Here is a 27,924-nt window from a genome sequence, read left to right as displayed (position 1 = left end):
TCTTTACTTGTTTCTGAGTCCTCCACTGGAATATTCATCTTTTTTTGGATTTATACACATGATTGAAGGAGATATATTGGTAATACACCTAAGCACACAATACCTGAACTATGACTGTTATAAAGAACAAGGGTAACTAACTACAATGAAAGGAATACTAATCAGAAAAACATAGTTGCTTGGAAATTTAAAAATCCTCAACCTTTAAATAAGTATTTTATCAGAAAGATCGAGGATGCCAGAGAGTAAGACTATAAACAGTTGCAAGATTATCAAAATGTATCTCTGAGGAGGCTTATGTCTTTTGGTACCAAAATGTGTACTTTTCCAGGATGCTGTACATCAGTAAATTGAAATATAAACTGCCATTCCTTCTTATAAATGGCTTTCCTCTTCTCAGCACTAAGATTCTAACATGCTTTTCTAATTATACTCTTTAACTTTGGAAATGATTTTACAAGAACCACAAAAAAAACACTGTAGTATTTTCTTTTTTCTGTCCAACAGGGTAAATAAGACATGAGAACAAATGAAAATCTGTTGTCAGCTATGTATATTATATTGTCATTGTGCTGCCCATCATAAATGGGAGTGATCAGCTGACTTCCCTAATCTCCAAGCAGTTTTCTTATTCCTCGATAGACAAAGTAAGCTTCACTTAAGAAAGAAAAAAAAAACAGTTAAAAATACAAATTCTTTGGACTGCCTTTTAATGAATCCAACTTTCCACTGTTAATCACAGAAATAAAAGATAATTTCAAGCAGCCTTATTACCCAGATATAGATTAGGTATAAGGAAGTTGAGTTCAATTTGAAATGACTTTTAAAACATAGGACGCAAACACCACAACTCCCCAGAGCACAATACAAAATAGTCCTCTAAGGAATATAAACATTTAGTATAGAAGAATGTGAAACTACGTAAGAAAAGAGTCTCTTCAGTTAGCTAAAATTTACTTGCTAAAGATTATTTATTGCACAATATATCAGTTTGTCCTAAGAATAAAGCAGACACTATTATTCTCAACTTCTAAATTCAGTACGTAGTCAAATACATTTTCTCAAACTAAAGTTCTACAGCATCACAATATGAGTAAACTCTTTGTTACTGAGTTAGGATAGGGAAAACATTTTAACTTCTAAAACAAATTCCTTAGAGTTCATGAAAACATTTCACAAATCCTAGAAGGCACACATTATATTTCCTATCATAGTAAGTGCATTTAAGTACTTCATATTTAAAAAAGACAAAGCTGTACAGAATACAAAAAGTGTACATTTTATCCATGAAACAAATTTACAACTTTTATGATTAGTTATAATAGTAGAACCTACCTAACATTCACATCTAAAGAATTATCACCCAGTTAATGCAGTAGGCAAAAACCTGTGCTCACTGATTTAATAAGACTAACAAAAACTAAGAACTTTCTACTTCACAGTAGATCAGTTAGTGTCTTGGAGCTCATATTGGAAAGTAAAAAGGTTTGGGCAATATCAGGTCGTTGAGCTTACTGTTAAATAATTCCTTGAAAGGTGAAGGATTCTGGGGGATAAGATCATTGGCTATACCTGGAAAGATCCAAAAACATGTAAAGCAACTTTGTTCATTTTCAGAAACATTCTTCAATTAGGCAATCTGAGTTAGACTCAGCAAGTCTAATCCAAAAGGACAATTTAAAATCTTAGAGCTGGAAAAGATCTCAGAGATCATCCATCCCAAGGTTTTCAAAATCTGTCCCATGGGATACTAAGACTTTGGGGAGGAGATTCAGCGTTCTACAAATCTGACTTGAATTAAAAAATTTTTGGTGGGGGTGGGGGGGGGGGACCCTGGGTGGCTCAGTCGGTTAAGTGTCTGATTTCGGCTCAGGTCATGATCTCATGGTTTGTGAGTTTGAGCCCCACGTCGGGTTCTGTGCTGACAGCTCAAAGCCTGGAACCTGCTTCAGATTCTGTGTCTCCCTCTCTCTCTGCCCCTCCCCTGCTCGCATTGTGTCTCTCTCTCCCTCAAAAATAAACAAACATTAAAAAAAAATTCATTTAAAAAATAACTCCCATCATACAACTACATTACTAAATAAATTCGACTATCCTGGATACCACCAATGCATTAATACATGTTTTTATTGGTTGACTTTATAATATTTATTGTGGTATATAGTTATATAAGGAAATTTATATTAATAAAATATGACCTTTATATAGAGGGGTAGTGTGTGTGGGTATATAGCATGTATGTGTAGGGGTTCTGAGTAAGATTTTACCTGGGGGGGGGGAAAGTTCTACTGCTAAAATAAAGTGTAAAAAGCACAGATAACATCTCAGTTTCTAACGCAGGAACCTACAAACCAGCAGCAGGGACTTTCTCAAGGTCACACAAACCATCAAGCACATTGCCAGGTGGATATGATAGAGCCCCTCGTGCTCCACAGTGGTGTTTAGCTATTTGGTCCTGGACTGTCTCCATCATGAATGTCAACCAATTAGTTATCAATATTTTGGGGGTAAAATCAAGCTATCTTTGGTCAGACATTTTTGGGAGGGAAATGAATTATTTAATTTGCATGCCTATTAAAATCCTGATATCCAGGGGCACCCAGGTGGTTCAGTTGGTTAAGTGTCTGACTCTTGATCTTGGCTCAGGTCATGATCTTGCGGTTTGTGGGTTTGGGCCTGTGTCAGGCTCTGTACTGACAGCACAGAGCCTGTTTGGGATTCTGTCTGTCTGTCTGTCTGTCTCTCTCTCTCTCTCTTTGCCCCTCCCCTGCTTGCTCTCTCTCTCAAAGTAAATAAATAAACTTTAAAAAATAGTTTAAAAAATCCCAACATCCAAAAATTCTGCCATCATTACGCAGCAACTTAAATTGTGTACTTTGGTATTTTGGAAAATAGTAATATTTGCAATTATACATAATAAGTCAAAAAAGTTACATGGAATGTTAACATATCTTTTAAAGGAGACATCAGGTTCTAGTTTTATTATATGCTAATATGTTAATGCTTAACATAAAACAAAAATTTTACTTTATAAGCAAAATTTTTGAAAAATGAAGTGTCACTAAAAATCATAATTCCATTATGACTATACTCTCTGAGTATTTCAAAGGAAGTACAGTGAAACAGTAGAAAGCCAAATTATCTCCTGATTTTCAGAGGTGTTCATGGTACACGTTTAAAAGGCTGTACCCTATGTTCTTCTCACTTAATGACATAAGAAATTTAAAGACTTTGAGACTTCAGAAAGATGCCTTCAAGTTAAGAAAATAAAGGCACCATGAACCAATATTGAATGATTTACCATAATTTGGAAATACAAAATTCAGGATCTGTGAAGAAGAAAAATTTCCTTCTGAAACTCCAAGATGCAAGAGCATTATCAAAAGCTATTTAGAACAGTTTTCCAACTATGGGAAAGCATTTCCCGATCAGCCAAGAAGATTCCCCAGCAGAAATCCATTTACAAAGCGAAGTCACGCCCAGCTTTATAGTCCTCACCCAAATTATACAGCATGGAAAAAAAAAAAAAAGACTTTTAAGTAAAAAACATGTAGTTCCAAAACACATTGCTACAGTTATGAAATAATTGTGGATCGTTTCAAGTAAAATTAAAGGAGCAATAATTAACCACAAGGGGGCATACACACTCCTTAGATTCCAGCAGAAAGACTAAAGTAGTAACCTGCACTTTGATATACTCTACATTTTCAGTCACTTCAAATTTTCTCTCAGATGGCTACACTTTTTAACATTCAAAGTTTATTTTAAACCTAACTAAATAGATCCCAGAATACTCCTGCCCTGAAAAATAGTGTTTCAGAAGTCTCTGGAAATGTTGCTGTTACCTCAGCAAAGGATTCAAGAGCAATTAGTTCTAATATATATTAGAACAGATAAATAATAGAAAAATATGGTCTAAAACAGTAGCAAATTTTAGTTTACTATAAATGGAAGACATAGCAAGTTTATCAAAAGAAATGGGACAAACTGTCAGAACAGCGAAAATAAGAGGGTAGGGAAAATTGATATCTCTGCGTCTGTGCCACAATATCCCTGCATTCTTCCCCCATGACCAAAGTGTTTGCAGCTTGTAATAGCAACAGAAGACCTTCACCCCAAGGTCATGGTATAAGGGGCTGGCCTGCCTCATCAGCCATGTTAAGAATATAGTTAGCCATATCATCTTCAGTGGGTGCATCTGACACCACCCAAGATTCATTTGCTCCAGTCATCTGTAGGCGACAAATAGGGCAATTCCTGTGTCGATCACTCCTATCAGAGAAGTCAAATAAAGAACAGTTTGTTTTTAATTCTTTAAAAAAAAATAGGTGTGTTTGAAAAGTAATCCATGTACATGGTTTAAAAAAAGTAAACAGCATAAAAGTATACCGTAAAAAATAAATCTCTCCTTCCTACTCCAATCTTTAATTCTTATCCTCAGGGGCAACTACTGTTACCAGTTTCTTATATATTCTTCTAGAGATAGACTACACATGATTAAGCTCGTGTGTATATATACATTACTGCTTTTTTTACTTGTCAATATATCTTTTTTTTTTTTTTTTTTTTTTACTTGTCAATATATCTTATAGGCCATTATGTGTTAGTACATGTTAGAGCTGTCTGTTCTTTTTAAACATACACTGTGTGGACAGGCCATAATTCACTTAACTCATCTCCCACAGAAGGACATTTAAGTTTTCCCCTATCTTTTACAGCTACAAAGTGTAAAAGATACAGTTAGGGGAATGGAAGCATTCAAGGTTTAAAACAGAAGATGAAACTTACATGTAGAATAATTTTTCTGACAGGGAAAAAACATATATGATCACTTAAATGAGATTATGTTTTCCACAGGGATTTTTCTGCCTTGACAAATATTATTTTGGAAATTTCAAAAATACCACATTTGAGCCAGAAACATGTCATGCAGGGAAAATGTTTTTCTCTTCATTTCTCAGTGAAATCTGAGACCAAAGTAATTAAATTATATCAATTGCTCTTTGGCTTTTGTGCAAAAATTTAGAAATCTGTTCCAAAAACTAAATGTGAAAGCTAGAGCTGGCATATATTATTCAGATTCATTTCTGGTTCCTCAGAGATATTTTATAAGATAATAATGTGTTCTCTTCTGTGCACAAAAAGTCTCAATTTTAAGAGTCAACTTCTGTTTCTGGCCAATAGGGACCAGATTTATCTTCCCACTTAAAACAATGAAAACACTGGAAAAATACATGAAACAAGGCTTTCAACACTGGACATCATCAGATAACACAGGACAATAATCCCTGGGGATGAGAAGCAAAGAAGGTGAGCCCTATAATTGCCCCAGCTTATTGTCTTGAGAGCCTTCAGGCTGTAGAGCAAGCAGGAGAAACCCAGATGGAGCCTGGCAGACTCTCTGAGTTGAAGAGACACAGCTGAGACTCTTGGGAGGCCAAGGCAGCTAGAGTTCACAGGGCAGAGTACTGAAGTACTTAACTGCAGAAAGTTACACAAAGGGAGAATTCTGGAATCTACTGAAGGTCTCCTTAGAATATATTCAGCAGAGTTATGATCAGTGTGTGCATGTGAGGCTCAGGAATCACCCAAAAGAATGTGAAGGAACACTATCCAAAACTCACACAGGGCCTGGGATATTGCCTGCTTTCACCAGACAGACTGGAAAACCTTGTAACTCATGGAGCATTGAGCAGAGTACTCTGAAGGGTCCTCTGAAGGCCTCATTAGTGGGACATAATTAGCTCTCAACTAAACACTGCTCTGGTCCTGCCTAACAAATCATAAAAGCAAGACCCAAAAGGATCAAACTGTTCTAAGTAACTATATTCCAGAACAAAGCTCAAGGATATTTATAGGAATACAAAAATATCCCGTACCCAAAAAGGTAAAAATCACAGTGTCTGGCACCCAGTCAAGAACTACCAGGCATAAAAAGAAGCAGAAAAATACAACCCCAAATGAAGAGGAAAAATCAATCAAAACCAATCCAGAGCAGACACAGATGTTAGAATTAGCAGGGAAAGAAAATTAATGGTTATAACGATCATATTCTATGTATTAAAAACACTAGAGGAAAGACCAAACATTTGAAGTGGAGATATAGAAGATATTAAAAACATTTTTTAATGTTTATTTATTTTTGACAGAGAGAGAGAGACAGAGCATGAGCAAGGTGGGGGGGTTGGTGCGGAAAGAGAGAGGGAGACCCAGAATTCTGAGCTGGGTTCAGCACAGAACCCGATGTGGGGCCCGACATCACGGAGAGTGAGATCATGACCTGAGCCGAAGTTGGACGCTCAACTGACTGTGCCACCCAGGCGCCCCAAGATATGGAAGATATTTTAAAAACTCAAACTTCTTGACATGAAAACTATAATGTCTGCAATAAAAAATACACTGGATGGGATTACTGACAAACTAGACATTGCCAAAAAAAAAGGTTGACAAATTTGAAAAGATCTAGCAATGTTAAATCTCCAAAATGAAAACATAGAGAAAATGATTTTTAAAAGGAAAAGAGCAACAGTGAGCTGTGGGACAACTTTAAGTGGTCTAATATATGTGTAACTTGAGTCCTAGGAGAAGAGTGAGAACAAAAATATATTTAAGAAAATAATGACTGAAAATTTTCCAAAATTGATGATGCAATAAGCCTACAAATCCAAGGAATTCAGTGAACACTAAGCACAAGGAACGTGAAGAAAACTACTAGAAGGCATATCATAATCAAACTTCTCAGAATCAATGATAAAAAAAAAAACAAAACAAAAAAACAAACCCTTAAAAGCAGCCAGAGGAAAAAAAGGCATATTATCTACAGAGGAAAAAAAGATAAGAGTGATAGCATATTTCTCATAGGAAACAATGCAAGAAAAATGAGGGTGGAGTGAGAGCAACATCATTAAAGTCCTGAAAGAAAAAATAGTATTAGTCTAGAATTCTATACCCAGAAAAAATATCTTTGAAAAACGATGTTCAGACACTCAAGAACGTTCTATGGAATCTACAAAAAAGCTATCAGAACTAATAAATGGGTTTAGTAAGGTTGTAGAATAAAGGATTAATACACAAAAATCTATTGTAGTTTTATATACTAGCAACAAATGATCAGAAATTGAAATAAAAAATACTCTTAAAATAGCCTAAAATACAAAATAATTAGAGATAAATCTATCAAAGATTTGTAATACTGAAAACTACAAAAATTGATGAGACAAGTGAAGGAGCTGAATAAATGGAGAAATACACTGTGATTGTGGACTAGAAGACTTAATGTTGTTAAGAAGTCAACACTTGCCAAATCAGTCTATTTATTTAATGCAATTTTAACCAAAATCCTTATAGCTTTTTTGAAGAAATTGACAGCTGACTCTAAAACTCATTTTGAAATGCAAAAGAACTAGAATAGGCAAAACAACTTTGACAAAGAAGAACAAAGTTGGAGGACTAACATTCCCTGATTTTAAGACTCAAAGCTACATTAATCAAGGTAGTGTGGTATTGTTATGAAATAAACAGATCAATAGAACAGAAGAGAATCCAGAAATAGACCCATGTGTATTTAAACAAATGATTTACAATAAAGGTGAAGCGGCAATTAGTGAAGGAAAGATAGTCTTTTCAGTAAAATGTGCTGAAGCTACTAGATAGCCATAGGCAAAAAAAGAATTTTGATCAATACCTCACATCATATACAAAAAATTAACTCAAAACGGATCATAGATATAAATGTAAAACCTAAAATTATAGAGCTTCCAAAAGAACAGAGGAAAATCCTTGTCACCTTAGGTTAGACAGATTTCTTAGATATGACACTAAAATCACTATGCTTAAATCACAAACTGATAATTGGACCTCATCAAAATTAAAAACTTCTACTCTATCAAAGACATTCTTAAGAGAATGAAAAGGCAAATCACAAAGTGGGAGAAAATATTTTCAAGTCAAATATCTGATATGTATTCATAATATAGAAAGAACTCTAAAACTTAATACCAAAACAACCCAATAAAGAAGTAGGCAAAAGATGTGTGTGGGCACTTCACCAAAGAAGACAGACAGGTGGTAAATCAACATATAGAAAGATGCTCAACATCATCAATCAGTAGGGAAATGCAAACTAAAACTGCAATGAGATACCACTACACATCTGTTAGAATGGCTAAAATGAAAGGACTGACCGTACTTACCAGAGGGGAGGAGAGTAGGGGATGGGTAAAACAGGTGAAGGGGATTAAAAATACACTTCTCTTGATGAGCACTATGTAATATATGGAACTGCTGAATCACTATATTATACAGCTGAAACTAATATAACACTGATGTTGACACTGGAATTAAAAAAACAAAAAAAACAAAAAACAAAAACAAAAACAAAACTGACCATACTAAGTACTGGCAAGGTTGTGGAGCAACTAGAATTGTCATATACTGCTGATGGCAGTTCAAAATGGTACAACCACTTTTGGAAAACAGGAGGCAGTTTCTTTAAAAGGTTAAACATATACCCACCATATGATCTAGCTATTCTACTTCTAGGTATTTAACCAAGAGACACCCAAAATACATGTCCATAAAAAGACTTGTCTACAAATATATATATAGCAGCTTCATTTGCAATACCTAAAAACTGGAAACAATCCAATGTCCATAATGGGTGAATAGATAAGTAAATTGTGGTATACCATACAATGAACACTACTCAGAAAAAAAGTGGGGGGGGGGACTACTGATAGCTGATAGCATGCTATAACATGAATAAATCTGAAAATAATTCTATTGAATGAAAAAAAAAGAGTGCATGTTATATAATTTCATTTAAAAAGATTCTAGAAAATCCAAATTATTTTATAATGACTAAAAGCAGATTAGTGGTTGTCTGGGGACTGGAAGTGTTGGGAAGGAGACTTTCCAGTGGGGCACAAAATAACTTTTGCGGTGATTTGGGGAGGATAAATTTTTTCATTGTGATGACATTTTTTAGGGGTGTATATATGTCAAAACACCAAACTGAACTTTAAATATATGTAGTTTATTGTACGTCAGTTATAAAGTCACCTAAATGCTTGATTTTTATTTTGTAAAATAATGCGCTTGACTAGCTGATCTCTAAAGTTCCCTCCAGGTCCAATAATCTAATATTCAAGGATTCATATTATGCCTTTTAATAATATATAGAGGCAAAATACAGAAATGAAGACAAAAATGAAGAAAAAGGGAAGCTTGCGATTCTAGACTCAAGTCAGGCACAAATCTTACAGCAAAAGTAAAATGCCAAAATTAAGATATACTGCCACATTTCATAAAGTATAAAAATGTTTTTAACCAGAAGAGGAAGCATGTTATACAATCCAAAGTACTAAAGAACAAAATCTTTTACACTTAACTACACTATTTTTGTATCCTTTGAAGTTTATTCATGTACTTTTCCATTTGATCTGTGCCCATCCCTTGAAGGCAGCAGATAACTTACCATTTATCAATGCACTTCTGACAAAAGCTGTGAGCACAAGGCAGGATGAGGTCAGCTCGACCATCCATACAGATACAACACTCCTCCTCGTCAGTCAGCTGCTTCACCCTGCAGTGTGAAAACGGAGCTAGAGCAACAATATTCTCTGCTGTCATTGTGCTTTAAACTTTGTCTCCAGTGCCTTAGAACGCATTATCAGCATCTGTGTGCCCTCAGCATGAAGCAAAACATGACTCAGGCAAAATAAGACTAAATTAACATCACTTTTAGGGACAGCAAACATTAGGGAAGAAGTACTAAGAGGGACAAATTTCATAAAGACTGGATAATAGATGAACACTGTGATGATCAAAAAGAATACATAAACTAAAACTGGAAATACTCAGGTCTTTCTGAAAATAATAGGCCCTTTTGTTTTTAAATTTTTTTTAATGTTTATTTTTGAGACAGAGCGCGCGTGCGTGCGCTCGTGCACATGAGGGGGGGAGGGGCATAGAGAGAGGGAGACACAGAATCTGAAGCAGTCTCCAGGTTCCATGCTGTCAGCTCAGAGCCCAATGTGGGGTTAGGGCTCAAACTTATGAACTGGAAGATTCATAAGTTATGACTCGTGACCTGAGTCAAGGTTGGACTGAGCCATACAGGCGCCCCCATATTAGGTCCTTTCAATTATATCACATTTACATAAATGAATTCGACCGAAAGAAGATTTATTTGCCATGTAGGATACAAAGCTCTTTAAATTATGGACCTTGTTGGGATGCCTGGGTGGCTCAGTCAGTTAAGTATCTGACTATTTCAGCTCAGGTCATGATCTCACAGTTCATGGGATTGAGCCCCGTGTCAGGCTCCTGCCAGCTCAGAACCTGCTTGGGATTCTCTCTCTCTCCCCTTGTCTTTGCCTCTTCCCTGCTCACTCATTTTCTGTGTCTCTCTCTCCCAAAATGAATAAACATTAAAACAACAACAGCAAGAACAAAATACAGAAAAGCCTAAACATTGCCAGTCATGCTCTAAAATTCACTTGGCATTTCAGTAATGTTTGTACAGCCCAAACCTAGAAAACCAAACAATCCTATAAACAACAAATGACAAAAGGAAATAACAATTTTACTACAATATAGTATTTGGAAACCAGTTGGTTAAGAACAGACCAGAAAATGCAACTGTAAAAGAAGCAATAAAAGAGAAATTCTTGCTAAACATACTCTTAATTTTAAGGTAAAAGACACTGTCAATACAGATTTTCGCTGTCTATTCAGTATGACAATAAGACAGGATGTCAACATGTCTGGATCCACCAAAGACTTTTTCCAATGAGGCATTTACAAATTTAAATTATGTTCATGGTTGTCAAATGGCAACAGGTGGGAGCTTTCACATGCAAAGAGCATTATAGAGAAGGAAAAGAAAGTTTAAATAGAACAATAATATATTAGGCCTGAGTAAACAAATGCCATCAAAGAAAACTCTGGCTGACTTCATTTCTTCCTGTTATAAGAGAGATATTAATATCCTTTGTCATTAAATGCAAACATATAGAGTGGAGAGTGCATTCATGGAAACTGGGTTGATAGAAGCATTACCTGGTGTGAGTCACTTTAATTTTTCTATAATTTGGCACTTAATGTCCTGAAGCACAGATATCCAAAAACTGATCAGCTGAGATAAGAAGTAATGTGATTTAAGATATCACAAAGAGCACCAGCAAATATTACTGAGATTTCAGCAGCTTGCATATTGGAAAAGAAGAGAAACATGGTACTTATGCACTGTATACCTTCCCATCCAAAGACTAGCCTGACACGATGTTACAGATGATGAGTTTTCATCAGGGTCTTCAGAGGTGGAGCTCATTGCCAATACTCCTGATGCTTGACTTGTGATGTCTTTATAAAGCTGAATAAACTGGTACAAATTCATGATCCGTGATGCTTCCACGATGCCAGTGCTTTTGTTAATCTATAAATACAAAGAAAATGAAAAAAAAAGTTCATAATTTCTTTGACCAATTTTTTTTTCAAGTTTTTATTTAAATTCCAGTTAGTTAACATGCAGTGTAATATTAGTTTCAGGTATAGAATTTAGTGATTCATCACTTACATACATCACCTGGTACTCATCACAGCAAGTGCCCTCCTTAATCCTCATCACCTATTTAATCCATCCCCCTTCTCTAATCATTTTTCCCAAGAGGGGGGGAACAGATATTTAGTCAAACATCCTAGGAAATAAAATTTTTCAAGGTTTGCAAACTACCTAACAAGAGAGAAAAAGTCTGTCTGAGCAAATGAATAATAAATGTCATGTCTCCTACATTTATGGAAGTCAAAGTACTTGCACACATGTATCTCATTTGATACTCAAAATAACCCTGTAGGCATCACCCTGTTTAGAGTTGATGATGTCAGATGACTTTCCCAGACCTAAAAAATGAATTTCAGAGACCAGTATTGACAATTCTTTTTAACTTCTTAACGAATTTCTTAACTAAAAGATTTATTTGAATCCAACAACCACATGCCATTCTACTATAACTGAAACAACCAACTGCTTTCTTGAATATATTAAGTTCTATTTTACACTAAAACTTCCAAACTAAAGAAAGAAAATTACACTAAAGTAAATCCTAAGAAAAAGTGGCTGAATTCTTCCCAGAAGGCTATTTTGTTTTGGCAAAAAAACTCATTTAGTATAAAGTGGAACCAGTGGCCTACAGATTGTACCTCTCCCCACCCTCGCTTACATTCTTTTATTATTATTATTTTAAAGTTTATTTATTTATTTTGAGAGAGAGGGGGGCAGATGGAAAGAAAGAGAATCCCAAGCAGGCTCAGATGGATAAAAACAATACAATTCATGAAGTTCCTTTTTTAAAGTTTATTTATTTATTTTGAAAGAGACAGAGAAAGACCGAGAGTACAAGCAGCGGAGGGCCAGAGAGAGAGGGAGAGAAAGAGAATCCCAAGAAGGCTCTGTACTGACAGCACAGAGCCTGAGGCAGGGCCAGAAATCACAAACTGTGAGATCATGACCTGAGCCAAAACCAATAGTCAGATACTTAACTGACTGAGCACCCCAGGTGCCCCTCATGAAGTTTCTTAATAGCCATTGTAGTCCATAATTTTAATTAACCCATTAATTTTTCTAATATTATTTCCATAAAATATTTCATTTAAACATCATTTAGATTAGCTTTTATAATGAATTAAATATTATTTGAGGATAATCATGGTAGTAACAGTCAAGACAAGGTCTTTTTGTAAATACGAAGGTTATAGCACAATTGTGTTTCAGTCGCTTAAGATTAAGAAATATGAGGAGTGCCTGGGTGGCTCAGTTGGTTGAGCATCCGGCTTCGGCTCAGGTCATGATCTCGTAGTTTGTGAGTTCAAGCCCCACGTTAGACTGCTGACAGCTCAGAGCCTGGAGTCTAATTCAGATTATGTGTCTCCCTCTCTCTCTGCCCCTCCTCTCTCTCTCTCTCTCTCTCTCTCTCTCCTTCCCTCTCAAAAATAAATAAATCTTAAAAAAAAAAAGTTTAAGGAGGCCACTTGTTGTGATGAGCATTGGGGGTTGTATGTAAGTCATGAATCATTAAATTCTATTCCTGAAACCAATACTGCACTGTATGTTAATAAATTTTAAACTTAAAAAAAAGTTAAAAAAATGACAAGGTTTCTATTATGCCTCAGCAGAGAGAACTAGAAAATTAAAAAAAATAAATAAAAAAATTGCAAACTGCTTTGATGAAAATGAGTTGCCTTAAAATAAAACCTTGTAATTTTAACCAAAAAATTTTAGCAAGTTATTAATATGTAATTCTACTATACTGTATTACATGATTAAGCGTGGCTCTAACCACCAAAAGAATTTAAGTTCAGAGCTTGAAATCTCTGTTGTCCTCACCTTGGTACAGATCACCCGTACAACCATTTTCCATAAGGCAGAGGAATCAGACCGAGGGAGTACCTCAAAAACAAGATGTTTTCCCTGGCCAGAAACCATTTTAGCAGTTCTGAAAAGAGACAAACACATTTGTTAATTTTATGAAAAGTCTTATAAAATAATGGAGCTATGAAATCAGAGTCAAGAAACACTTTAAAATAGAAGAAAATCTGAAGAAAATACAGAGACAAGTAACAATAATGATTGTAATAATTAGATTCTTAAAACACAGGGACAGAGAATGTTTTGATTATAAACATACAACTAAGTTTTTAACGTCAACAGCATCACTGACAGAATAATAGATCTTTTTATGTCATATCTCAATGGTTTTTTAATGTCTAACAAAGATGTCTAGAAAAAAACACATCTAAGAAATCAGGTACTTAAAGAAAAAGTTTAGCTGGTTTCATTTAGCCACATTTTTTTTTCCTTATGTTTATTTATGTATTTTGGGAGAGAGAGAGAAAGAAAGAGGGGCAGAGAAAGAGAGAGAGAGAGCGAGAGAGAATCCCAAGCAGGCTCCATGCTGTCAGAGTGGAGCAGAATGAGGGCTCTGTCTCATGAACTGTGAGATCATGACCTGAGCCAAAACCGAGAGTTGGATGCTTAACTGAATGAGCCACCTGCATTTTGACTACTGCCTCAGATGCATAAAGTGTGAGAAAAAAATCTTGCTCTTGGTTGAGTCCTAATTTAAGCAACACACACCTCTTTGAAAAAAATTTTTTTTTAAATTTGGGACTGGATCAAGCAAATGATTTGCTCTTTTCCTTTAGCAGAGTAATTTTGAGGGCCACAGGATTCTAACATAAAAATATAACACCTTTAGAGGATAATTCAGTATCTTCCCATTAATGCCAAATTATATCAGATCAAAGATACCTAAGTATTATCATTAGTCACATTTCTCTCTGAGCACCAGTGGGGATATCATACTCAGAGCCAAAGGATGTAGAGTTAAATAGAAGCCACCGAAAATAAAGCAACTAGCTCTAGGTAACAAAGTCTGCTAGTGAAAGAAATTCATCTGTGCCAGCTCTCAGCTGTTTTCTATTAAGCCACGCTTTTTGTATAGGTTTAACTTTATAATTCTCACACAGCATTGCACTTGTGAAATGCCCAACTCTGACCCATATAAATTAGTTTTAGGAACCAAATCCAGTCAGAACATCCTGTGCTAAGTAAATACAAGGAAGATATTCTTTACCATCACCTCTGTATTACACAATAAGCTTAGCTGTGGATGCTTTCACAAGACATATTTTATCTGGTATCTTTAGACCAAAAAGTAAAATTTTATAGAACAGATGGTTTATGTACATAAATTCCGAGACTCTAAAGGGATGGCAAATGTCAATGATTACTCTTCGTAAGAGTCAAAACAATAAACACCAAAAAGCATTCCACTCAGGCACCTCGATCACTCAGTCAATTAAGCATCCGACTCTTGGTTTCAGCTCAGGTCATGATCTCATGGTTGTGAGATTGAGCCTCACGTTGGGCTCCGTACTGGGCGTGGAGCCCTCTTGGAATTCTCCCTCTCTCCCTCCCTTCCCTCCCCCCCCCCATGCTCTCGCTCTTAAAAAGTTAAAAAAAAAAAGGCATTCCATTCATTATTCTATTAAATTTAATCTATTTTTGCTCCTTAAGAATACAGTCCCAGAAGTAATGCCTCAAATACTACCATCTATATAATCTAAAAAAGGAAAAAAGAAAAAGGCTAAAATTTTATGACTATATTTTTATTATAAAAGATCAGACAACATGTAAATATACCCAGTAAAATGTACAATCTCCCTTCACTGCCCCCCATTTCCAGCAATTCCCCAGAAACATTGTATACATACTTACAGTTCATTTTCTATGCATTTATATGTATATTCATACAGGATCCATCCATATATCTGTACAGAATTTCTTTTTTTTTATTAAATGAATGAAATCCAATGTTTCTAAAAGATGTTAACTTCTAAGATAACTTTAATGTTTAAGACATTCTTTATTCTTCATGACTGGATAACAGTAGACTCTGTATTTTAATAGCTTCTACACAGATCAGTATAAAAACTGATACAATAAAGAATAAACTCTGGGCGCCTGGGTGGCTTGTTGGTTAAGCATCTGACTTCGGCTCAGGTCATGATCTCACAGTTCATGAGTTCTAGCCCTGCATTGGGCTCCGTGTTGGCAGTTCAGAGCCTGGAGTCTGCTTGGGATTCTGTGTCTCCCTCTCTCTATGCTCCTCCCCTGCTTGCACTGTCTCTTTCGTTTTCTCTCAAAAATAAAGAAACATTAAAAAAAAAATTTTGTAAAGAATAAATTCACAAAGAAAAGGCAAAGTTCTATTAGATGTGCTCTTTAAAAAGGCAGAGAAATTTAAATTCCATCTTAGAAATCTATTCAAGAGTTAAAGAGATTTAAAAATGTTAGCTAATTAGAAAATATTAATAAATGAAATACCTTGTCCTTCAGTGGTGACAAATGAATTATTACTATTATGTATTTCTATGGCAAAAATAATGCTCAGTGAACACAGATTTATTTATTAACCAGATGAAATGGCTGATGTATAGAAACCTGACTGCCCTTTGACTATCCTCGGAACCTTTCTCTAGAGTGACTAATTGGCTTATTCTTACTCTCTTCTGTTTATGTAAACCTTTAGGTGTTTCAAACAAGAATTGATTTATAAGCCTATGTTCAAAATCCAGTTTTAAGTTCCTTTGGTCTCTTTTGTTCCTGTTATATATTTTAAAATAGCCACATAGAAAATCTTGTAGTAGGCACTCAATAAATATTTGCTAACTGCTGCAGCTGAAAACATTCAGTCTTACCAATCAATATTTCTGGTTACTTCTCAGACAGTCATGGCATATGGGGCATATGTCAGGGAGGAAAAATAAAATGAAAAAGAGCAAGCCTTACATATCATTAAGTTCAGCTACTCTCCCAAGAAATTCTTCATAAGTTAAGGAGCCACTTTCTCGAACCAATATGACATGTTTTGCTACTTTTTCTGGTAACTTGCTAAGAACCAACTGTGTCTGATCCGAAATTTGCTGTCCCATGATGAAATGATGTCTTGAAATCCAGAAACAGTGTTGCTTCACATAGTTATCTGTCAAATATATATAAAAGTTACTTTCATATATACTATAAAAACAGCAATATACCCATCCCTTCAAGAAAATAAGAAAAACTAGGAATACCTTTAAGTGAGGGTTCAGTAAACTTAAACAAGTCTAAGGTGGAATTTATTTAAACAATTATATTTTTAAAGTAAAGATTTATATTTCTATTTTTAAGATCATATAACTAAATGAAAAAACAAGATTCACTTATGTTATTGGTAGGGTGGTGAACTTCCAATTCCTATAATTTTGTCAACTCAAAAACCATCACAACTGAGTGGCTCAGTTGGTTAAGTTTCCAACTCTTGATTTTGGCTCAGGTCATGATCTCATGATTTGTGAGATTGAGCCCTGACTGATGGGAGTGCATGACTGTGCTCTCTCTCTCTCTCTCAAAATAAGTAAATAAACAATAAAATTAAAAAAAAAAAATTATACACACACACACACACACACACACACACACACACACACACAGAGGCATTTAAGTGCTTGTATATAATAGGAAGCCTGTTTATACGTATAATTTTCAAAGGACATTTACTGACTACTTACCACATGTCAGACTCTTACCTAAGAGCTTCCCATATATTACCTCATTTATTTCTTACAACAACCTTAAGGGCGAGGCATTATTATATTCTTATTTTTACAGATAAGGAAGTAGAGCTAAGTAACTTATCTAAAATTAAATGGTAAGTGACCGAGGTGAACTTTGAACTCATGTTTTTCAGATTCTAGTGCTCATATATTTTTTAAAGTTTTTATTTAAATTCTAGTTAACATACAGTGTAATATTAGTTTCAGGTGTACAAAATAGTGATTCAACACTTCCATACATCACCAGTGCTTAGCACACAAGTGTAAAATACTGACATAGTTATTTTTTAAAATTTTATTTAAATCCAGGTTAGTTAACATATAGTGTAATAACAGTTTCAGGAGTAGAATTTATTGATTCACCACTTACATATAACAACCAATGCTCATCCCAATAAGTGCCCTCCTCAATGCCCATCACATATTTAGCTCATCCCCCTACCCATCTCCCCTCCAGCAACCTTCAGTTCTCTGTATTTAAGAATTTCTTATAGTTTGCGTCCCTCTCTGTTTTTATCTTATTTTTCCTTCCCTTCCCCTATGTTCATCTGTTTTGTTTCTTAAATTCCACATGTGAGTGAAATCATATATTTATCCTTCTCTTATTTCACTTTCTAGTACTCATATTTTTAATCACTGATATACCAAGATACATAATCATGATACAATTATATCAGCCAAATAACATTTGTTGAAATACTTTATTTGTAAACGTGCAACTTAATTTTTAATTATAAAATATATGCAAATTAAACACTTTTTTTTGGCTTGAAAGCCTAAGAAAATTAAAATATTAGATAATTTAACCACCTCACATTTTCTGCTTAGAAAAGATAGCACTTTTGCTATCTAATTTCTCCAGGTGTTTTAATGTTTAAAAAAAAATTTTTTTCATTTATTTTTGAGAGAGAGAGAGCACGAGCAGGGGATGGGCAGAGAGAGGAAGACACGGAATCCAAAGCAGGCTCCAGACTCTGAGCTGTCTGCACAGAGCCCAACATGGGGCTTGAACTCAAGAACAATGAGATCATAACCTGAGCTCAAGTCAGACGCTCAACCAACTGAGCCATGCAGGTGCCCACCAGGTGTTTTAAACTTAAAGTTTATATAACTTGTTTTCTAAGTATGAAGGTGATATTTTAGTTGAAAGGCTGGATCACTCCTTTAATAATCTACTAGCAGTATAGATCAATAAGTTATTGAAATGACTTAAAAATGTAATCACAAAACATTTATAACTTTTTTTTAATGTTTATTTATTGTTGAGAGAGATAGAGAGAGACCAAGTGCAAGCAAGGGAGTGTCAGAGAGAGAGGGAGACGCAGAATCCGAAGCAGGCCTCAGGCTCCGAGCTGTCAGCACAGAGCCTGACGCGGGGCTCGAACCCACGAACCATGAGATCATGACCTGAGCCAAAGTTGGACACCCAACCGACTGAGCCACAGAGGCACCCCTGTAATCACAAAACATTTAATAATTACTCTAAAGTCTTGAAGGATGTAATTCTATGAATTGTGGCTAGAGAAGAGTTGAATGTGTTTATTCTGCAAAGTTTTTTTCTTTGGTAAATAATGATTAATCAGAATATCAAGTACTGAGAATATGGTTGAAACAGAAAATAAAGTGTCTATGCTGTCTTAGTCTGTCACTTAATATGAAAATCCCCATTCAACACAAATACTACTACTACTAATAGTAAAAGCAGCTAATACTTTTGATCACTTCCATTGTGTAACACAATCTTCTGAGCACTCTACATATATTCAGGAATTCAGTCAGGGGGACCTAGGTGGCTCCCGACTTCGACTCGGGTCATGATCTCACAGTTTGTGAGTTTGAGCCCCACATCTGGCTCTTTGCTCACAGCAAAGAGCCTGCTTCAGATCCTCTGTCCCCCTCTCCCTCTGCCCCTCCCCCGCTGGTTCCCCTTCTCTCTCTCTCAAAATAAACTTAAAAAGAAAAAAAAGGACTTCAGTCATTCAAATTCCCATAATAACCATTTTATAGATGAAGAAATAGAATAGTTATGGAAACAAGCAAAGAGAGGTTAAAGTAACAAAGTCACATAGCTTACAGTGTTGTTTTGTTTGTTTGTTTTGTAATATAAAGTTAGAAGAACAGGGGCGCCTAGGTGGCTCAGTTGGTTAAGCATCGACTTTGGCTCAGGTCATGATCTCGCCATTTACGAATTTGAGCCCCACGTCGGGCTCTGTGCTGACAGCTCAGAGCCTGGAGCCTGCTTCGGATTCGTGTCTCCTCCTCTCTCTGCCCCTCCCATGCTCATCCTCTGTCTCTCAATAATAAATAAAAATGTTAAAAAAATTTTAAATAACTAATAAATAAAAGTCCTTCCCAAGAAGGCAGTAACTTCACACTGATGTATACTACGTATATACACGTGCACTATTGTCCTTATTTTTCCTGTTCTAATTTAAACATGTGAAATATCATTAGGAGCCAATGGTAGTAAACAGGTGTTAGGAAGCCACTGTGTTACCACGGTCTTTTTAAGGCAATGGAGATACAACAGTGAGTGAAAGAAACATGTTTCTTGCCATGATGGAGCATTTGATACAGTGGGGAAGAGACAACAATCACACCATTAAATACATAATTATAAAATGAGAAGAACTAAGCCAAACAAGTACAGGATGCTACAAAAGCCTATAAAAGGGAGGCTTGATGTAGTATTGTGTCAGGGAAGTCATGCACAGACAACATTTGATTTAAGAAGAGGGACAGAGGAATGGAAAGGAAAGGCCATTCCAGGCAGAAGTTACAGAAAGTGTGTAATGGAGGAAGGAACATTGTACGTTTGAGTCAATAAAAAAAAGGCTAGAGTGACTAAAGCAGAGGCAGAGGGAGAGGGAGAGGGAGACTGGTATCAAGAGACGACCTGAAGACAAGCCTGCATGCCTGTCCAACCTGTGGATGGCTAAAATTGGTATGAATGAATAATGTCCACTGAAGACTAGGATTAAGACTGAAATAGATAATGATTTTCTGAAATGGAATAAATTATTTCAAATATGACAAAGTTAAATCCTTAATATTTTTTGAAAAGCCAATTGCACAAAAACACAAAGCTAAGATGTGCTTAAAAGCAGTTAAAAAAATATAAAAAGTCTGAGAGTTTCAGTCAAAATAAGCCAACAGTAAATAAGGACAAAAAAAGATATTAAGATAATCCCAAACTCTTGCTAGAAGCAGATGTCCAAAGCAAGACCCTAGTCCTATTGTTCTCTGTAATGGGTCCACCACATTGTAGTTCTGTAATCAGCTCTAAGCACACATTTTTAAAGGGCATTAATCATTTGAACATACCTGAGACAGTATACAAGATGTTATGGATCTAGCAAAGGAAACAAAGTGATTTATTTTAGATAAGCATAATTCAGTAACAACCAATAGGTTTGTTCAAACATTTAAAGAGATTTCATGTACAAGAGTAAGATTTATATAATTACAGTGAAAATACTGGCCTATAAGTGTGAATTAGGCAAACTTCAGGTCAAATAAGAAATTTCTATCATCCACAATTATCCAGAAGTATTAAGGGCTGTCTTGTAATGTATGCGAGCTTGTTTTCACTGGAAGTGTGGAAGTGTTTAAATAAAGATTAGAAGTTCATCTAATGAGTGTTTTAGAAAAGATGTTTGCTTGGGTGAGAAATAGAGTAGGTGACTCCTAACCTAATATTTCATTCCTAAAGTGAAGCTTAAATTCCCTCTAGCTTTCCTGTACCAATCCAATCAAAATGCAATAAAAAATTCTAACCACCGGACTGAAAACTTTAAATTACACCTATATTACTTAACAAAGAAAAAATTAAACTTTTTAAATACACGATCTTAATATTTAGTATAAAACATTTAATGATAATTTAACCAATGTGCCCACCAACCAGATATTTAAAAAGAAGCTTTAGTCACTTATTTATTGAGTTAGAAAATGGTCCCTTTTGTTTCTGAATAGTTTTGATTTGATGCCCTAACTCTGAATAAGGTTTTTAATTTGATGCAGCATATTAACTTGCTATCCTGTAATTGCACTTGGTATCTGGAAAACCTAATCACTAACTCCTCTGATTAATTTTTTTAATGTTTATTTCTGAGAGAGAGAGAGAATGAGAGAGAGAGAGAAAACTAACCAGCGGGGGAGGGCCAGAGAGAGAGGGAGACACAGAATCTGAAGCAGGCTCCAGGCTGAGCTGTCAGCACTGAGCTCCACTTGGGGCTCAAACTCATGAGCTGTGAGATCATGATCTGAGCTGAAGTTGGATGCTTGACCAACTGAGCCATCCAGATGCCTCACTAACTCCTCTGATTAAAAGGCAACACTAGACACTAAGAGAGTCTGGGCAGTGGTTCTCACCCTGGTTCAGTGGATAGGGCCTAGAATTTACAGTTCATTTTGAATACCATAAAATAAGGATAATAATGATAAATATTAATGTCCATCACTAACATAAATATATGATTCTGTGATCTATATGCATTATAAAACCAAAACCAAGGACAGATATTCACAAAAACAGTCTGTTGTGGCCATCCTCGAGTCACCCGCCATAGGTTTTTCAGTGTCCCTCTTCGGTGACTCTGCACATTCTTTTATAAAATAGCACACATCATCAGTTAGGTCACTTGACCATCCCCCTCTGTGAGCTTCCTGAGGATAGCGGCTGTGTTCTCTCTTCTGGTAGATACATAAGCATAAAATAATTGTTTATGAACAGATACAGTAAATATTGTTGACAGATTTTTTAAAAATTATTGTTCATTTAGTATTCTTTTGACTAACTTGTTCATTCATCTAGTCATAACTTGGAAAGAAGTTGAAAATTTTAAAATACATGAAAAAAATAAAATTGTAAAAATTCATCACTAATTTAATGTGTACATGAATTGAAAAATATTCATTATTTGATAGTAGCAAATAATTCCCTCTAGAAAGGGCACAGTAGTATAGCATAGGAACATAATTTGTACAAACCACTGGCATAGAACTCAGTACAAGATAAATCTCCCATCAAAAGTTCTTAAAGAGGGGCACCTGGGTGACTCAGTCGGTTGAGTGTCTGATTTTGGCTCAGGTCATGATCTCATGGTTCATGAGTTCAAGCCCTGCTTCGGGCTCTGTTCTGACCGCTCACAGCCTGGAGCCTGCTTCAAATTCTGTGTTTCCCTCTCTCTCTCTGCCCTTCCCCCGCTCATTCTCTGTCTTTCTCTCAAAAATAAACATTAAAGAAATATTTTTTTAAGTTCTTAAGGAACTAGCAGTTCTCATACTATTATGCCATCTATAATTAATGCCACCTGCCTTTCTAGCAGGATAATAAAGGCACACCTTGTTTTATTTTTATTGCATACACCTTTATTGTGCTTCACAAATATTGCCTCTTTTTTTTCTTTCCCAAGTTGAAGGTTTGTGGTAACCCTGCATGGAGCAAGTCTATGGATGCCATGTTTCCAATAGCATTTGCTGACTTCATTTTTTCATGTAACATTTTAGTAATTCTTGCAATTTTTCAAACTTTCTTCTTATTATATTTGTTATGGTAATCTGTGATCAGTGATCTTTGATGTTACTATTGTAATTGTTTTGGGGTGCTATGAACTGCACCCATATGAGATAGCAAACTTAACTGATAAATGTTGTGTATATTCAGACTGCTCCATTGACAAGCAGTTCCCGTCTCTTTCCTTCTCCACAAGCTTCCCTATTCCGAGACACAACAATATTGAAATTAGGCCAATTACTAACCCTACAATGGCCTCAAAGTGTTTAAGTGAAAGGAAGAGTCACACATCTCTCACTTTAAGTCAAAAGCAAGAACTGATTAGCTTAGTAAGGAAGGCATGTTGAAAGCTGAAATGGTCCAAAAGCTAGGCTGCTTGCACCAGTTAGCCAAATTGTGAATGCAAAAGAAAAGTTCTTGAAAGAAGTTAAAAAGCGCTATTCCAGTGAAAACACAAACAATAAGAAAATTAAAAAGCCATATTGCAGAAGGGCACCTGGGTGGCTCAGTTGGTTAAGCGTCCAACTTCGGCTCAGGTCATGATCTCACAGCTTATGAGTTCAAGCCCCGCATCAGGCTCTGTGCTGACAGCTCAGAGCCTGGAGCCTGCCTCAGATTCTGTGTCTCCCTCTCTCTCTGCTCCTCCCCTGCTCATGCTCTGTCTCTGTGTCAAAAATAAATAAACATTAAAAAAAAAATTTTTTTTAAAGCCATATTGCAGATATGGAGAAAGTTTGAGTGGTCTGGATAGAGGACCAAACCAGGCACACCATTCTCTTAAGCCAAAACCTAATCCAGAGCATGGCTCTAACTCACTTCAATTCTGTGAAGGCTGAATGTTGTGAGGAAGCTGCAGAAGAAAGTTTGAAGCTAGCAGAGGTTGGTTCATGAGGTTTAAGGTAAGAAGCCATCTCTGTAACATAAAAGTGCAAGGTAAAGCAGCAAATGCTTATATAGAAGTTGCAGTGAGTTGTCCAGAAGATCTAGCTAAGATTAGTAATGAAGGTGGCTACACTAAACAACAGATTTTTTCTTTTTTTTTCTTTAATTGTTTTATTTTAGAAAGAGAGGACATCAGCTGGGGAGAGGAGGGGAGGGAGTTGGGGGGGAGGGAGGGGGGAGAGGGGGAGAGGGGGAGAGGGGGACAGAGGGAGAGAGGGAGTCAGGGAGAGAGGGAGAGAGGGACATTGAGGAGGGGGGTGGGGAGAATCCTAAGCAGGCTCCATACTCAGCATGGAGCCCGATGCAGGGCTCAATCCCATGACCCTGGGATCATGACCTGAGCTGAAATCAAGAGTTGGATGCTCAACTGACTGAGCCATCCAGGTGCCCCTAAACAACAGATTTTCAACGTAGATGAAACAGTCTTCTATTGGGAGAAGACGTCATTAGGATTTTTTCATGGATAGAAAGGAGAAGTCAAAACCTGGCTTCAAACCTTCAAAGGACAGGCTGACTCTCTTTTTAGGGGCTAATGCAGCTGGTGACTTTACACTGAAGCCAATGCTCATTTACCGTTCGGATTAACCCAGGCCCTTAAGAATTATGCTAAATCTACTCTGCGTGTGCTCAAGCCTGGATAATAGCACATCTGTTTACAACATGGCTTACTGAATATTTTAAGCCCACAGTTGAGACGTACTGCTCAGAAAAAAAAGATTACTTTCAAATTATTACTGCTCACTGACAATGCACCTGGTCACCCAAAAGCACTGTTAGAGATGTACAATGAGATTAATGTTGTTTTCATGTCTGCTAACACAACATCCATTCTGCAGCCCATGGATCAAGGGATAATTTCAAGTCTAATTAGTTACCATTTTGTAAGGCTATAGCTATCACAGATAGTGATTCCTCTGATGGATTTGGGCAAAGCCAACTGAAAATCTTCTGGAAATGATTCACCATTCTAGATGCCATTAAGAACATTCATGATTCATGACAAGAGATGAAAATATCAATATGAACAGAAATTTTTAAGAAGTTGATTCCAACTCTCACGGATGACTTTGAGGGGTTCAAGACTTCACTGGAGGAAAGAACTACAGATGTGGTAGAAAGAGCAAGAGAATGAAAATTAGAAGTGGAGCCTGAAGATATGACTGAATCACTGCAATCTCATGATAAAACTTTAAAGGATGAGGAGTTGGTTCTTATGGATGAGCAAAGACATTGGTTTCTTGAGATAAAATCCATCTCTGGTGAAGATGTTGTGAAGATTGCTTAAATGAAAACAAAGGATTTAGAATATTATATAAATTTAGTTGGTAAAGCAGTGAAGGATTTGAGAAGTCAATTTGAAAGTAAATTTGAAAATTGACTCCAATTTTGAAAGAAGTTCCACTGTGCGTAAAATGCTACCAAATAACACTACATGCCAGAAAGAAATCACTCATGAAAGAGTAAATTGATGAGGCAAACTTCACTCCCACAATAAAGTATTTTTTAAAATTAAGGTATGTATATTGTTTTTTTAGGCATAATACTGTCGCACACTTAATAGACTACAGTATAGTGTAAACATAACTTTTATATGCACTGGGAAACCAAAACATTCACTTGACTCACTTTACTGTAATATTTGCTTTACTGTGGTGGTGGTCTGTTACTGAACCTGCAATATCTCCAAGGTATGCCTGTAATGTGCTTTCAAAAAAACATTTCAAGGATTTTCTAAATAAAGAACAAATGTTATTTTGAAACTCATAAGAATATCAAGGATTCCAAAAATGCCACATTCTCTAGTGGGTGGTAACATACACTTGATCACTTCTTTTTCTAACAAACGAATTGTTGTAGTTCAAATATTCATTACAAAGATATAAAAATCACATCATGGGCACCTGGCAAAACAAAAACCAAAACAAAGGAAAACCTCCATGAACATTTAAAATATATCCATTAATAAAAGGATTAAAGCAAAGTTTAAAAGCCTGAAAGTACAGTAAAATGACTAGTTGACAAGTACTGTAGTATTTAGAAAACATCTCTGAAGCCTATTCTCCATGAATTTTTGTATCAACTTCCTTACTTACAAAAATAATAATCATCAACTACTTTCATTAAGTCAGCTTTAAGATCAGTGATAAAAACGAAGTTCCAAAAACTAGATCCCTAAAGATACTATTTACTTTGTTACTGCTTACTCAAACTCTACATCTATAAGCAGATATCAGCTGTTCTGCAAGATAAGAAATTAACAGTAGCTATGATGGATACATAAGGAAACAATTATACTAGTTACTATAGAAGCTGGAATGCTTGTTCTGGGCTCAAAGATCTTAATTAGAAAAAAATATATATAGAAAGAAAAACTATAAAAAGAGAGTACTTGAGATTAAGACTGGATTTTTGATAGCACTGTTGTGTTTACTAAACACATTTCATATTTGGAAAAATACACTAACTAGACTTGTAAGCATTCTCTCTGGACCTTCCCTGCCTTTTTTGGGAGAAGGGGAAGTCTGCGAAGCGTTTAGACATGAACTAAGAAGGATCAGGCTACACACATTAAATATAAAGTTCACTTACACCAAATGACAGCACATTTTGGAGACATACAATCATATTCTAGAGGAAACTATTCAGAAACTGCAGTCAGGCAGGGGTAGCTCAATCAGTTAAAGTCTGACTTCAGCCCAGGTCATGATCTCACAGTTCTTGAGTTTTAGCCCCGCATCGGGCTCTGTGCTGACGCTCAGAGCCTGGAGCCTGTTTCGGATTCTGTGTCTCCCTCTCTCTCTGCCCTTCCTCCACTCATGCTCTTTGTGTCTCAAAAAATAAATACAAGTTAAAAAATAAAAATAAAAAAAAAAAGAAAAAGAAAGAAACTGCAGTCAGAATCAAAGGAAAGGAGAAAAACCCATACTTCTTTTGAGTTCTGAATTCAGAAAGCATCACTTCTTAGGAGTGACTTCAATACACAGGTTACTGATTTAGGATCGTTGATCCATGGCACCCCATACCCCGCATGAAATTCTGAATGGATGGAGCTCATCTTATAGCAAAAATGGGCGGAAGAGAGGTGGAAAATAACTTTATGCAGAAGATCTAAGACTTACAAACCATAGGAAGTGTTAAGGCAGCTTTATAAATACGCCAGAGGAAAGAACTAAATAAATCATTTGGCAGCATGAACTAGGACAGGGTCGGAATATGAATGTACACTGATATTTAATAAAGGGGCTAGGGATAAATTTGAATAATAGCAGTAAATCCACATTTGTAACACGATACAAATAACAGAAGAAGTCACTGCAAAAGCTAACACAGAAGGCTTTCTTTCCAGGAGTAGTTACTACAGTTATTAGAAAGGAAACTTTTTGTCTCAGACGGGGTCAAGGTAGCTGGTTCGACAAGGCAAGCCTTTTGGGAAGATGGACAGTGTAAGCTAATTTAGCAATAGAAGGCCGGCTAAGCAGATCGACTTGGCCTTTTCTGAACTATCGCCCCAGGCAAGGGTTTCTAACCTGAGGTGCCCAATGCGGCAGGGGCACACAAGGTTTCTGCAGCACCGGTGTGTTTACGCACCCACCACCCTCTGGCCATCCTAGCTGCCTCGGCCCCTCCTCAAGCGCACCTGCACGTTTAACCAACAGCTATTTCCGCTGGCCCACTTGACTGCGCCGGCGGCAATATTCAAAAGCAGTTTCCGGCTCGAGAAGGACAAACCCTCTCCTAGTTGTCCAGAACCACCCCTCCCACTGGACAACCATCTGCACCTCTGGCCACTGGAAACTGCCGGGTTGGGTACGCAAAGTCCGCAGAAGGGCCTCTCAAACCAGCCCTGCGCCCTAAACCGAGGCCTAGAAGGATGGCGGGGCCGGGCCTGTCGCCCCACTGAAGCCCGGCTTGACAGTGGAGGACCGGCCGGTGTTTCTCCTCCCAGCCCCGGGGTCTTGGGGCAACAAGGAAGGGAAACGGAGAAAGGACAGCACGAAGCAGCTCACCCCTGGCTCAAGGCAACGCGCTACCGGCGGCAGCAGCTCCACCTCAGCCCGCAGCTCAGACCCACAGCGGCAGCGACGCGGGCCGGGCTGCGACCGGGTCGCACCTCAGTGACGCAGAAGCCCCGCCCCCAGAGCGTTTTTGGAAACCGTGCGCAGTCACTGACCCCAGCCCTCCGCTCCTGTTCCGGCTGCGGCGTGCCGCTCAGCCTGAGGATCTTTGACGTTCGAGGCCCGGAGGCCATCTGAGAGGGTGACGCCCCAGGAGGGGGCCGAACCCAAGAGGAGGCTGGAGAAGCCTCG

The 27,924-nt window shown here is 36.8% G+C and overlaps 1 protein-coding gene across 2 annotated transcripts; it reads right to left on the bottom strand.

Annotated features, from left to right (window-relative positions):
• Positions 1 to 693: 693 nt before the first annotated feature.
• Positions 694 to 27,921, bottom strand: RNF141 (ring finger protein 141). 2 transcript variants are annotated; one of them, XM_015068707.3, is made up of 6 exons: positions 27,789 to 27,921; positions 16,352 to 16,544; positions 13,385 to 13,493; positions 11,256 to 11,437; positions 9,476 to 9,583; positions 694 to 4,272 (listed from the first exon to the last, which is right to left on the bottom strand). In XM_015068707.3, the coding sequence occupies exons 2-6, from the start codon at positions 16,492 to 16,494 to the stop codon at positions 4,122 to 4,124; spliced, it is 693 nt and encodes a 230-aa protein (XP_014924193.1). In that variant the 5' UTR covers positions 16,495 to 16,544; positions 27,789 to 27,921; the 3' UTR covers positions 694 to 4,121. The 2 variants fall into 2 exon arrangements, with proteins under 2 accessions (XP_014924193.1, XP_014924192.1); XM_015068706.3 differs by lacking the exon at positions 27,789 to 27,921 and adding an exon at positions 27,625 to 27,782.
• Between the last annotated feature and the right edge of the window lie 3 nt (positions 27,922 to 27,924).

This window comes from Acinonyx jubatus, chromosome D1, assembly GCF_027475565.1.
Source record: "Acinonyx jubatus isolate Ajub_Pintada_27869175 chromosome D1, VMU_Ajub_asm_v1.0, whole genome shotgun sequence".
NCBI classification, from domain to species: domain Eukaryota; kingdom Metazoa; phylum Chordata; class Mammalia; order Carnivora; family Felidae; genus Acinonyx; species Acinonyx jubatus.
Note: the sequence above shows the minus strand (reverse complement) of the source record. Positions and strands in the feature narration are given on the sequence as shown.

What these genes read in the sequence shown, in the direction of transcription:
- RNF141 (XM_015068707.3), bottom strand. Translation starts at nt 16,494, where the DNA reads ATGGGACAGCAAATTTCGGATCAGACACAGTTGGTTCTTAGCAAGTTA. An exon ending in TACGGGTGATCTGTACCAAG is followed by an intron (nt 11,438 to 13,384) that starts GTGAGGACAACA and finishes TTGTATTTATAG; the next exon opens with ATTAACAAAAGCACTGGCAT. An exon ending in GCTAGTCTTTGGATGGGAAG is followed by an intron (nt 9,584 to 11,255) that starts GTATACAGTGCA and finishes TTCACACTGCAG; the next exon opens with GGTGAAGCAGCTGACTGACG.